The following is a 14,163-nucleotide window of genomic DNA, read 5'->3' as shown; positions in this document are numbered from 1 at the left end:
GGTACAGACACATGAGAAATAATTCTATATTTTGCAATAAAATAAAAAACCATTTGGGACTTCTCTGGTGGTCCAGTGGTTAAGACTTCACCTTCCAATGCAGGGGTGCAGGTTCGATGCCTTGTCGGGGAGCTAAGATCCCAAATGCCTTGCAGTCAAAAAATCAAAACATAAAACAGAAGCAATACTTTAACAAATTCAATAAAGACTTTAAAAATGGTCTACATCAGAAAAAAAAATCAAAAAAATGGATCTCTAAAAACAAATTAGAAAAAAAACCATCAAAAGACCATCAAAGAAGGATGCCATTATTAAATGAATTGTGGGGAGAAAAAATCACTATTTCTGAATTCTCTCTACCCCTAAATTCACTTCTAATACTCTCTGATCCTCTCCACAAAATATAAGATTCTTTGCAGCCATGTCATGCTCTATAAAATGCCTTCACATTATCTTACTTGATCCTTACAAGATCCCTCTGATTATGAGAGTAGATAGCATCACTCTCACTTTATAAATAAAAAACTCAAAACAGAATAGTTAAGTGTCTTATTTCAGGTCATATAGGCCAGTAAGAGATAAAAGGTTGGCGGGGGCAGGGGGTATCTTAGTCACTTCTGTCTGCTCTAACAGAACACCATGGACTGGGAGGCTTAAACAACAAACATTTATTTCTCACAGTTCTAGAGGCTGCAAGTCCAAGGTCAGGGTGCCAGCCTGGTTGGGTTGTCGGTGAAGGCTCTGTTCTTGGTTAACAGATGTCTGTCTTCTTGTTTTATCTTCATATGGTAGACAGTAGAAAGCTCTGGGGTCTTCATCCCCTTACAAGGGCACTGACCCCATACATGAGAATTCTACCCTCATGACCAAACTATCTCCCAAAGGTCCCATCTCCAAACACCACCATATTAGGAATTCAGCCTTCAACGTATGAATTGGGGGCATTGGAGGGGGAAACACATTTAGTCCATAGCAGGGGCTAAAACTAGAATATCTGCAGGTCTAGTCCTTGGTCACATCTGAAAGAGCTGGACCTTCTTGCATCTGACCAGAAACCTTTTCCCAAATCCCACTTCAGCCCAGTTGAATGATGTAAACCAAGGAATCACACTTCAGTCACAAAAATATTCAATTAGTGAGACTCAGGAAACTGACCCCAGTGGCCTTCATCAGCTGGTGCCAATGCCTGTCTCTGAGGGCAGGGCTCTGTAACTCCGCAATGGCCCTCAGGGAGGTCATCGTGTCCTTCACTGTGCCTTCCAGGCCTGAGTAAGCGTCCCACACGTGGACTTCCTTATCGAGAGACCAAATTTCCTAGAGAAAAGTGACAAAAAACTAGGTCCCCCAAAATAATAATATGTTTTATCATTTTCCTCCTTTGAAAGAATAAATTTACATTTCCCTGGATAGGAAGAAAGTAAAAACATTTAAGTCCCCAGGTTAAAGACTAAAACTAGAGAAACAGAAAAGGATCCACTCACTCATATATTACGAGTCCACTGTGTACAAGCCACTTGGATACATTGGTTTCTTATTCACAGGCTCTAACTTGATGTCCCATGAAGAAACCCAAGGGTCATTAAATGTAGAGAATTAATAGAGTTTATGGGACATGTGCAATGAAGAGTGCTTCCTCTAGAAACATAAATAAGCAGGAAACTGAGATTGTTACCTGGATTACTAACACCTTCCTCGGAAGACCTGGCTTGGTTAAATGGTAGCCCTGAAATGCTGATTACCTTTGAGTGTTTGTTCCTTGGAACTAAATTGTCATGATTTTAAGACGTGTCAAATAGGGCCTTTGACTTGCCTGTCTTCTTGGCTCACGGAACAACATTAACAATTGTGAATGAGAAAACCCCTAATAAAACAACAATCCCAGCACAGCACAAAAGGACAGTGCTACTTCTTTTTTAAAAAAAAAAAAAAGAAAGAAAAGAAAAAGGCAAAAATATCTTCAGCTGAGAGTGGGGGTCAAACTGTCACTCTGAAGTGAGACAGTCCACTGGGCAAGGAGACGGACAGGGAGTGAGTACAGAAAAGAGGCACAGTGACCCCAGGGCATGCAAAAGAATGATGGGCTATTCTAGTTAGGGTTCTTGGGACCAGGATAAAAAGAGAAGAAAAAAATGGGAAGAGTTGGCTGGAGTGGAGCACAGGACTGAGTCGGGGTGAGGATGTTCTGGGGCAAGAAGAAAGCAAAAGGCCTTGCTACTTCTGAACTGCCTTTCGTGGCTACGCATTTGGCTTTATCCAAACATGCATTTGGCTTTATCCAAAGAGGCTTTACTCTCTTCAGAGGGCACAGGGCCGTGGGGACTAGCTATCAAAGCACGAAATTCAAAAAAGCTCAGTTCTGTTACATTGACCCCCCTTGCAATGTTGGAGTGGGCAGCAATAAGAACAAAGATCACAGTATTCCATACACATCCACAAGTTACCCCAACTAGCTGCCCCAAAGTCCACAACCAAAAGGTACCTTTGAAGATACAGTATGCTTACAGCTGCTAGAGAAAGAATTCGACAGCTTTCGTAAGCCTAACCCCTCAGCCCTGCGCTTCACCTCCCAGCCTCCATTCTAGACAGCCATAGGGAGCGCCTGATGATAGCCACTGCTCATCAATTCGTTAGCCCTAATATGCTTTTATCCACTCATTCACAGAAAGGTAGCCTTGATTACAAGTGCAACTGGCTGAGAGTGAAAAACAAAATCCTGTCTCAAATCATCCTGTTTGAAGTAAATAAGGACATGCGGTGCAGCACAGCAGACGGTAGGTTAGGGAAGATGGAAGAAGGTGGTGCTGAGGAAGATAAATCGTCGTCACAGACAGTTATGGAACTTGCCTTGGCAAACCTTCTGAGTTCCACGTCCATCTGTTCCACATTAATCTGTCTCCACTGGGTTTTAGTCCAATTATCAATGCTTCTCTGAAAACGCACAAGCAGATAAAAGTGTCAACAACATTTGGTGAAAGCAAGTCTCCGCGGCAAAATATCTGAACTGATGATACACAGCGACTCCATCATCCAGGGGAAAGTCAATTATTTAAGCATTAACTGCACCTGTCAAAACTTCCCCAGCACAAAAACAAAAACGTTGTCAGAACACGTCAAACCTAAGGCGAAAACATTGTGATATGATAATTTCTAGAAGCAATGACAAATTCCATACACATACCATCATTATCATTTAATCCTGAATACTCTGAATGAATTGATAAATAATGTTACCATTAAATACCATATTTTTATAATTCTACATGTAAGATAAGCTTTCATAAGAAAACCTTCATCCATTATAGACAAAACTCTCATGAGCTTCTTGACCATATTCTATGCCTTGTTAATATATTTCTTTACTGGCTTTCAACTAACTTCAAAGAAAATAATGTATAACACATATTGCAATACACCTAGTTCCTAGAACTTATTATTATTTTTTTTTGCGGTACGCAGGCCTCTCACTGTTGATCCCGTTGCAGAGCACAGGCTCCAGACGCGCAGGCCCAGAGGCCATGGCTCACGGGCCCAGCCGCTCCGCGGCATGTGGGATCTTCCCGGACCGGGCCACGAACCCCTGTCCCCTGCATCAGCAGGTGGACTCTCAACCACTGCGCCACCAGGGAAGCCCCTAGAACTTATTTTTGCACTTAAGTTTGCAACTTAATTAACACAGACAAAGTAACTTTATTTTTAGTTAGGCCTGTTTATATATGCACACGTACGGAAGTATAACCATGGGTGTACACATCAGTTTGTATGCACAAGTGACCACATGTGTGTGGTACATATTAATTTTTGTCTATATCCTACATAACTCTCAAGAAGGATTTGAAGCAGTCAACTCATAATACCAAGTTTCATTCAGAATGGCAAACAAAAAGCACTGATAATTCAGAGATATCTGAACTCTAATTCTGGGGAAAAAGTCTAATACCCACATATTTTAAGACATTATAAAACCGAAATAGAATGACAGAGACACTAAAAATCGCATACTTATACAAAAGAAATACTAAAAGAAAAAAAGCATGCTTTCAAAAAGCAGTGTCTTACCTTAACATAAATAATGACATCCCAGAGCCCCTTGAGCAATGTTATCTCTCTGCGACACTGCTTCATTTGTTTGTACTCTGGAAGAGCCACTTCAAAAAGATGAGTAGATTCTTGCATCTGCAACAGTTCTTCTTCTAACGCCTCAAGCTCTTGATGTGCCTAAGGAGAAAACACATACACACGCACACAAACACACTTAATATCCAATGACCTGCCAGAGAAGAAGAGCCACAGCGTTGTGTAGCTCTGGTTATATCAACTTGTACAACTTCGATTTTTAAAAGAAAATAGAAAGAAATCTGAAGTGTAATTATTGGTAACATGGGGGCTTTAGAGGAGCAAACTCACAACTACTCAGAAAAGTTAGAGTAGACTATCAGTAAACACAGTAATGTTATCAATACCCTCCCTATACATTATTTCAGCAAAATCTGCTCTGGTATCAGATTGCTATGAATACAAATTTTCCTCTTGATTTTCATCATACAGCTGGGGACAACTTTGCTGGGGAGCAAAAGACAAGGTTCTAGAAACTTCCACTTAAGAATAAATCACTTCTTTAAAAAAAAGAACTTTCAGATTTAAAACATACCCTAGAGATTATCAATACACAGACTTTTCTCTTAATCTGTTAATATGACAAATTATATTCATTTCCTAATGTTAAACATTTCCCCGGAATGAACCCAAACTATTTATAAATTGGATTATTTGATTACTTTTTGCTTAGTTAGTTTGCATCTATGTGTACCAAAAAGAGTGGCTTATCAGGACTTCCCTGGTGGTGCAGTGGTTGAGAATCCACCTGCCAATGCAGGGAACATGGGTTCGATCGCTGGTGCGGGAAGATCCCACATGCCGCGGAACGACTAAGCCCATGCGCCACAACTACTGAGCCTGCTCTCCAGAGCCCGCGAGCCACAACTACTGAGCCCACGTGCCTGGAGCCCGTGCTCCGCAACAAGAGAAGCCACTGAAATGAGAAGCCAGTGCACAGCAAAAAAGCGCAGCCCCCGCTCGCAGCAACTAGAGACAAAGCCTGCGTGCAGCAATGAAGACCCAGTGCAACCAAAAATAAATAAATAAATTTATAAAAAGAAAAAAAGAATGGCTTATCATTTTTCCTTTCTTATACTGTCCTTTCACAAAAATAAGACATGCTTCATAGAGTAATTTTGAGTGTTCATTCTTCTTCCGGTCTCTGGAATCATATGAATGATATCTGTTTCTTGAAAGCTTCTTGGAATTAACCTGTAATGCTATCAGGGCCTGCTGTTCTTTCTGTTTTAAATTAATGGTTTATCTTTTCATTTTCCTACTGGTTAATTTTTCATAGTTATAGGACTATTCAGCTGTGGTCTTTTTTTAAAACTAATTAGTTTATTTTTGGCTGCATTGGGTCTTCGTTGCTGTGTGCAGGCTTTCTCTAGTTGCGGTGAGCAGGGGCTACTTCTCGTTGAGGTGTGCGGGCTTCTCATTGTGGTGGCTTCTCTTGTTGTGGAGCACCAGCTCTAGGCGTGCAGGCTCAGTAGCTGTGGCTTGCGGGCTCTAGAGTGCAGGCTCCGTACTTGTGGTGCATGGGGTTAGTCACTATGTGGCATGTGAGATCTTCCCGGACCAGGGCTCGAACCCGTGTCCCCTTCATTGGCAGGCAGATTCTTAACCACTGAGCCACCAGGGAAGTCCCTGCGTTACTTCTTGAGATAGTTTTAGTGAATTATATTTTTCTAGAAATATATCCATTTTGCTTAAATTTTAAATTTCTTATTGATTGTATTCTATGATCTTTTGAATTTCTGCTCTTTCTGTACTATCATTCCCTATTTACTCCTAAGATCGTTGATTTTCCAACAGAGATTTGTCAGTATAACTAGCCTTTTCTAATTATATTGAGAATCAAATTTGGCTTTGTTTGTCCTCTCTTTTCTTATAATATACACACTGGAACTTATTTCAGTGATGATTTATTGGTGGTTAATGCACTATTTTTGTTTATCTGAAAATGTACTCTTGTTAATGAAATATAATTTTACACAGGAGAATTGGGAAAAAATCATCCACTACCTTTTGGCTTCCATTGTTGCTGATGACAAGTATGCTCTTAGCCCAGTCATCATTTCTAACAGGTAATCTTTCTTTTCTATCTGGTTGCTTTAAAGGTTTTCTCTTTGCCTTTGGTATTCTGTAGTTCATTGTGATGTGTCTAGATGTTGACTTTGTATTTATCCTGGTTGGCGGTCAGTGAATTTCCTCAATCTATTGATTCATGCTTTGACCAGTTCTAGAAAAATCTCAGCTACTACATCTCTATTGCTTGTCTAATATTCTGTGTATTCTCTCTTCCAGGAAGTCTGAGTAAAACAGTTAGACATCATTCTAACTTCTTACTCTGTGTCTCTTAATCTCTTTTGTATTTTGCATCTCCTTTCACCTATGTGCTGCCTTCTAAGTGAGATCTTCCAATGTCATTTGCATTTCACTAATCCTTTTTTCAATTAGTTCTTTAACCCCTGCTGAGTTGTATCTTTTTTTTCATTTCCATAAGTTTCTGACCCTTTTTCAAACTCAGTTGATCATTTTTGATAGTCTCAAAACTGAGAACTTGCTCATTTTTTTCAATGTTAACTTTTATTTCCTGAATACATGTCGTCTTCTTTTTTTTTTTTTTTGGCTGTGCCACATGAAGGATCTTAGTTCCCTGACCAGGGATCAAACCCCATGCCCTGTGCAGTGGAAGCACGGCGTCCTAACCACTGGACCACCAGGGAAGTCCCAATAAATGTCTTCTAATATCTGACATTTCATATGGATCTGTATCTGTGGTTTGCTCTTTCTGTTGGCCCTTATGCATGATGGTGTGTTTGTTTTATTGTAAACTCAAACTTAACTGAACTTAATCTGTTGGACCCCTGAGGAGATTAGAATAAGAACACCTTATTCTCTTCTACCCAGAGAAGATTTGGATTTGCTTCTACTAGGTGCTAAGAAGAGCTGCTTGTAACCATATCAGTTTCCTGGCCTGGAAATTCCTTAACCATAGGGGTAGTATAAAATTACACCATAACCCTTGGGAGAACAGACTTATGTTTACCAATTCCCAGAGGATCCTTTTCTATTTTTTTCACCCTATTCAGAGCAAGGTCTGATGGGTCATCTCATAGGCTCCCTGTTCAGGCCGCAGATTTTTCCCAGCCCACCCATTCACTAAGGGTGTAACCTCTTAAAAGCATCTCCTAGTTTGCCCTGAAAGGGTTAATCACAAAGTTCTAGAGTTCTGGTACTTTGATTTGCCCCTACAGCAGCACAGGCTTTTATGTTTCCCGCTGCTTTCCATCCTGGTTTCAGCTACTCTATTTCCCTGCCTCTTGCTTTCTTGGGAGATCAGCAATAGATTTAAAGTTACATATTTGTGAACATGTTTCAGCATCTGTTTTACAAGATGGATTTTCAAAATGTCTAGTCAACCATGCTCCCCAGAGCCAACAGCCCTTTTATTTATTTTAAATTATTTTTCCTATTAGTTATACTAATTCAATTATTCCTAGAAATATAGATCCAGTTATTTTAATTCAACTGTTCACTGTATCTTTGGCTATGAAGAAACAATAGCACATAACATAAATTACCAAGGTATCAGTTATAAAAGGAGAGATTTACTACACCACTCCCCTGTTCCTGGAGGGTCAATGGTTTCCATCTTTTGGAGTGAGGTGCCTTGAGTGCTAGGACCTACCATACCAGCCCAGAACAAACATATACATGACTTTGGTTGAATCTAGTTAGATAAACACTAGATATGCTTGCTGAACAAACACACAAGAAAATGACTTCAAGATAAAGGTAACCTAGTCCTACTATATTCAAAACATCCTCGACACATTTTGTAGGTATGATAAATATCTGCCTTTTAAATATGTAACTATATGGTGTTATAGTATAGCATGCAAATGGTAGGAGTCAATAAATGATAACTGCAGTAAATGTTTACACACAGCACATTGGTTAGTCAAGTAAAAATGTCTCCATATCCACAATCTGTTCAGACCACCTGCAGTTTAGATATAATCTTTTTTAAAAACCAACTCTATTCGCATACTCTAACCAACTCCCTTTTCAGTGAATATATTAACCACTTTTCTTTAGCCAAGTGAAAGAGAAGACCTCATGCTATTGAATGGCTGAAAGCAGTTAAAACTAAATTCAATCCAAAATTTGGAAAGAGAAGTAAAAACTGTCAGTTCCAAGTTTTACAGCAGTCTAAGGAGGAAAGGCTATCTCCAGCATGAAGTCAAATCAGGATGGCAGCCTAGATGAACTCAGAAAAATTCCCAGCCCCCAATGCAAACATCAAAGTCACTTTCTCATTTTGGCTGCTAGGTTAAGAATTCTTAGAGAAACAAAGATATTATTTTTCTAATAAAAGTTTAAAGCATTTTTTCAATCCTCATGAATTATTCACCATTTTCGGAGATTACGGTCATTCTTATAGTCAATTATAATAAAGTAGCTCATTATAATCTAGGATTAAATGACTCAATAATATTTGTATCCAGAATTAAGAATAAGTTACAGGCATTCATTTGAAACTCCCTGAAACACTAGCCACCTCCAGAAAACCACATAACACATACTTGGGGAGTGGACGTGGGGGCAGATACAATGTGTAGTCGGGGGTCAGGGAGAGGACACGGAATCAGGCCTAAGGAGAAAGTACAGGATGAGGCAGTAAACATAAATCAGAGAAAAGAAACGAAAAAGTTACGGGCTTTCCTTACTATGAGTAAGAGTTACTAACAAAGTATCACATGGGAAATAGCATAATGGTTAGTGTTCCTCACTCAAAAAGAAAGTAAACAGCTAGAATTTTAATACTGCTTCTGTCACTAACTGTTATCTCCAACAAGTTACTCAATTATACATGATTGTTTATCTAAAAAAAGGCGAAGAGAAGCTGTATCAGAGAGATATTGCAAGAACTGAAAGAAATAATGTAAATAATGTTTAATAAAGTTCTTGACGTATAAAGTGTTTATATGTCAAGAGAAAAACAAATATCGTATATCAATGCATATATGTGGAATCTAGAAAAATGGTACAGACAAACCTATTTGTAGGGTAGGAATAGAGACATAGATGTAGAGAAGGGACATGTGGACACGGCAGGGAATGGGAGGGTGGGATGAATTGGGAGATTAGGTTTGACATAAATACACTACCATGTGTAAAATAGATAGCTAATGGGAACCTGCTGTACAGCACAGGGAGCTCAGCTCAGTGCTCTGTGATGACCTAGATCGGTGGGACGGAGGTCCAAGAGGGAGGGGATATATGTTATACATATAGCTGATTCACTTCATTGTTACTTAGATAAAAAACTAACAGCAGAAACTAACACAACACTGTAAACCAATTTTACTCCAATTAAAAAAAAAAAGTAAAATAAAATAAAGAATAATAGTATTTGTTAGTTTCACTAGTATGTGTACTTTGATGATGACATGATTTAAATCACAATATAATTTCTGGAGAGACATTTAAATCACAATATATTTTACTTGGGGAAAATTGTTTGTAACTGGGTTTTAAATAGTTCATTCTCAACCCATAACTAATTGCAAAACTAAGGCAAAATATAGCAGTATCTCAGTGTCCAAATTTATTTTTTGAAATAGCTATTATAACACACAAGATAATTGAGATCAGAATTACCTTATCAAGTACTCCATATGGATTTTCTGCATTAAAACGAAGAGGAGCATAGAGTCTGAATCGCTCTCTGAACTCTGCCTGCTTCTCCTGATCAAGGAAGAAAAAAAACTGAAAGTGAATCTCAAATAGCTTCAATTAGCCTTATAAAACCCTTCTTTAAAAAAAAACCCAAAAAAACAGAAAACCACAAAGCTTGTTAGCTAGCTTACATCAAACAAAATACATTTTTTCCTTATAAGAGTGACTTCTGCATTTTGGAGAGGTGAGATTTCATGTCTGACAGTTGCTGCAATCTTTTTGGTAGTTTTCCATCTTTCAGGTAATTCCTACAAAAACAAAGGTGCAAATGGGAAGTTACTTCAATACCTAAAACAAATGTACTCCACAGGATTAAAATTTTCTAATCTCTTTCCACTAACTCATGACATCCTTTCATTTTTGTCTAAGAGAAAGAGTTTATTCCCAAAAAGATTAAAGGGACTAAAAGGCCTAGAGCCAGGCTGAATCCCACTGGCACCTCTGGAGTCACATCTTCCAAGCGTAAACCAAAGCTGTCCTCTGGTATAAGATCTACCTCAGCATAAATGAAAACCTTTTCAAAATAAACAGACATTTCCAAATTGTCTTACTATTGAGGGAATAACATTAAAGTGCTCTGAAAATGACTTTGCCGATCTAACAACTAGAAGTGGAGCCATGTTTAGCAATTTAGCAAGCGAAAAAAGACGCTCTGACTCTGGTGGGCAGAGATGAAAATGTGACTCAATCTTATCCTTCGTTTTCCTCTGGCTCCCAAAGCTGTGTTTTCACTTGGTCTGGATGGAGAGTTTGACCATTTGGGTTAATTTTAAATGACTAGGATTTTTGAAGTAAGATGAGGGAAGGGAAGGTTAATTCCTACTTGATGGAGGACAAAAGCAGCCATCAATTGTTCAGGTAGCAACTCAACTCTGCTGTCCCTGACTACAATGCAACTAGGACAACAGCAACTTACTTTCTTTGAAGAGCCCTTGTGCTCAACTGCTGTTGAAAAGCATTCCTTGTGTCCAGACTAAGAAAGCATTGTTTCTCTCCCAGGACACTGAAATTGTTTTGTCACACAAAACCACCCATGGTGATAGGACTCTACTTGTGTCGCTGAAGCACAAAAATCGGTTCTAAAGACTATTTTGTAACCCTGATAAATATCTGATGAATGATTTCGTAACTGTCAGTTACGAAGAGTGCGCTGTGGCTAAGTATAAATCGTATCTGAGTGGTGGAGGAGGGCTACAAAGATAAAACACATTCTTGAGATTTAAACTGTTGTATCATCTGTCGGAGTGAATGAGAGATACAAAAAATTAACTATTCTACATGACAGAATGTATTAACTTCGATCAGGAGGTCTATATGTTATGGAATTAAAATGCTTGGGAGGCAACGTGGTATCACGACAGCAATTACACGACCAGGCCAGGAACTAAAACACTTGAGCTCTAAAGCTCCTTGTTTTTCATCTTGCTCTTCCATCCTTCTTCTCATCAAAACTCTGCATCCTCATCTGTCCAGAGTGTCACTTTGCATTTCCAATTGACCCCACGGAACCTAAATGTCACAGGGAGTCCCTTCGGGGCCATGGGAGAGAAGACTTGAAGAGGTCACATCAGTGGGTTCAGGCTCCTTAACCTTAACCTTCTTCAATGACACTAGACCTGCTGTTACCTGCTTTATATTTGGGGATTCCAAAGAAGCTTCCACTGGATAAAAATAAACCTTCATTGAAAACCAAAAGATCAGATGACCTCCAAAGTTGAACTGATACTGATCCACTCAAGGAACGAACACTGCATCAGAGGCGCAAAACAATGACTGGATTTCCACAGGCAGAGATGAGGGTGAGACCCCTCAACATCCCGTGAGGTAAGATTTCCAATGCAGGATGGGGTGAGAGTGTGGGCTCTACAGAAAGTGGACCGGATTCTGAGGCTAGAGGCAGTCAATGAAGGTTTCTTAACAGGGAAGGGACTTGATAAAATCTATAGATCAGAAGTGTAATCTAGCTTCAGAGCACACTATAGATAGGGTGTGAGGACACAGCCATGCCTAGGGGCTTTTTTAGCATCAAACCAAGCACAGGCAAGTTTTGGGAAATGTTATGACTGCTAATGATTATGAAGGAGAAACAGCAACTCTCACAAACTGCTTAAATTAAAACAAAATTGGGACGTTGTTATCCTCCACGAGCAACCTGAACTGCCTGTATATCTTATTTTTCCTCCTGACCAGCCTGAATTACCGACATCGAGACACACACAGAGCTAAGAGTGTGGCTCACTTCTGAAATATTGAAAAGCCTAATATTTTCAATACTGCAAAAACCTTAGTGAGCCAAACTTTTATTTTTATAGAAAAAAGGCAGAAGAGCACATTTGCTTTTATTCATCTTGGAAACATAAAGAGTCCATTAGAAAGCATATAAACTAAGAAACACATAAAAGATTTTTAAATCTTCCACCTGACCACAGCACTGAAACTGAATACATACACCTCCATTTTCATAAACAACTAAGACAACAGTCAGAACTAAGTGACCTGGTCAAACATGTCTGCATTCTTACACTCTCCTAATTAGCTTACTGTTGAACAATGTATATAAGGTGTCATATGTATCAGGAAAATTTGTTAAAGACCTAAAAACAGACAATAGAAATGACTGGAATCTAGCTTTAGTGAAGTGGGAGCCAAACTTCTATAATACAAATTCTGGAGGCCATGGCCATAATCCCCCATCAATTACTTGTGTTATGACTGGTTTCTCTATATGACATAAAATTTTAAGGTTCAAGGTCTGACTCAAAGAATATCCCAATCTTCCTAAAAACACACATTTATAGTGTGTTCTACTGTTGACTATTTCACGTCTCACTCTTGTTATGTATCTATCTATCCACATCATCTCTCACTCCATGTCTAACTGGATTTTCAGTTCTAAAGACAGTTTTATACTTAAACAGAATCTAATAATTCATATATAGTAATTCTTTGTAGTCAAGAGAGCATCTATAAACACATTGTTGCACTTCATCCTCACAAAACAAAATGAGGAATATAAAATGGAGCAGCTGCTGTGAAAAACATTTTGGTGGTTCCTCAAAAAGTTAAACTTGGAATTCCCATATGACCCGGCAATTCCACTCCTAGGTGTTTCCCAAAAAGATCTGAAAACAGGTACTCAAACAAATACGTGTGCACCGATGTCCACAGCAGCATTATTCACAATAGCCAGAAGATGAACAGAGCCCCAATATTCCTCAATGGGTGAAAGGCTAAACAAACTGTATATGTGTGTATATACACACATACACACACACACACACACACACACACACACACACACACATACAACGGAACATTATACAGCCATAAAAAGGAATGAAGTAGCGATATATGTTACAACGTTCATGAACCTCAAAATCGTCGTGCCAGGTGAGAGAAGCCAGATACAAAAGGTCACACATTGTATAATTCCACTTATATGAAGTATCTACAGTAAGTAAACCCTTAAAGACAGGAAAGAATCAGCAGTAGCCCCAGACTGGTGGCAGGTAGTAGGGGAGGAGTGGGGAATGACAACTAATGGGTATGGAGTCTCTTTGGGGGTGAGGAAAATGTTCTGAAACTAGAGACAGGCAGTGATTACACAACCTCCTGAACGTACTAAATGCCACACACTTTGAAATGGTTACTTTTACGTTATGTGAACTGTGAATTTCACCTCAATTTTTTTAAAAATGGGGAACTGGAGACAGTATAGACAAATTTAAAAAGTGAGGGATCTTGAGGGATATTTTACTGAAGAGGAAGCATGCTCTGAGGCAAGCAGATGAGATGGACTAGCAGAAATCTAAGTTTCAGTTCCATGCTCTAATCACTGAACTAGATAGAATTCAATAGAAGCTCTTTAGTTAATGTGTCCACTGATCACATTGCAAGGTTAAACCTAAGCTCACCCTGGAAGTTGGTGGATGACATAAACATATAAACTACCTACAGAACCTCAATATGGGCATGGGAATAGAGCCTCAATTGTGAGATTTTTATTCGTGATTTCAGTTATAACTACAAAGACTTTGTACACTGTTTGGCACACAGCAGCCACCAAGTCATTCCAGAACACGGAAAGAGGAGGATGACACAGAAATCCTGTTTAGGAAAGTGATTTCTCCAGCCAAATTGGGCTTTACTTATTCTTTCTTAACATGTCCATGATATGTTTCCAAAGACTAGGTCACTTCTCAACCGACAGGCAATTTAAATGAAAGAGAGCTGGAATTTGTTTCACATGTGAAAGTGATGATATAAGTGGAAGCCAAAAAAGTAACTTAGAGGCTCTCTATGACCTGAATACCTTCTAAC

At 39.0% G+C, this 14,163-nt stretch overlaps 1 protein-coding gene across 1 annotated transcript in view; it reads right to left on the bottom strand.

Moving 5' to 3' along the window:
• DNAH11 (dynein axonemal heavy chain 11) overlaps positions 1-14,163 on the bottom strand; it is a 307,654-nt gene that overhangs the window by 232,830 nt on the left and 60,661 nt on the right. Inside the window, 5 exon segments of the mRNA XM_024738428.1 lie at positions 1,156-1,314; positions 2,845-2,928; positions 4,057-4,215; positions 9,766-9,852; positions 9,975-10,091. Of these exon segments, the coding sequence (XP_024594196.1) occupies positions 1,156-1,314; positions 2,845-2,928; positions 4,057-4,215; positions 9,766-9,852; positions 9,975-10,091 (606 nt within the window).

Source organism: Neophocaena asiaeorientalis, unplaced genomic scaffold (genome assembly GCF_003031525.2).
Source record: "Neophocaena asiaeorientalis asiaeorientalis breed wild unplaced genomic scaffold, Neophocaena_asiaeorientalis_V1.1 scaffold89, whole genome shotgun sequence".
NCBI classification, from domain to species: Eukaryota; Metazoa; Chordata; class Mammalia; order Artiodactyla; family Phocoenidae; genus Neophocaena; species Neophocaena asiaeorientalis.
The sequence above is the reverse complement of the archived record's forward strand: the minus strand, read 5'-3'. Positions and strand labels throughout refer to the sequence as shown.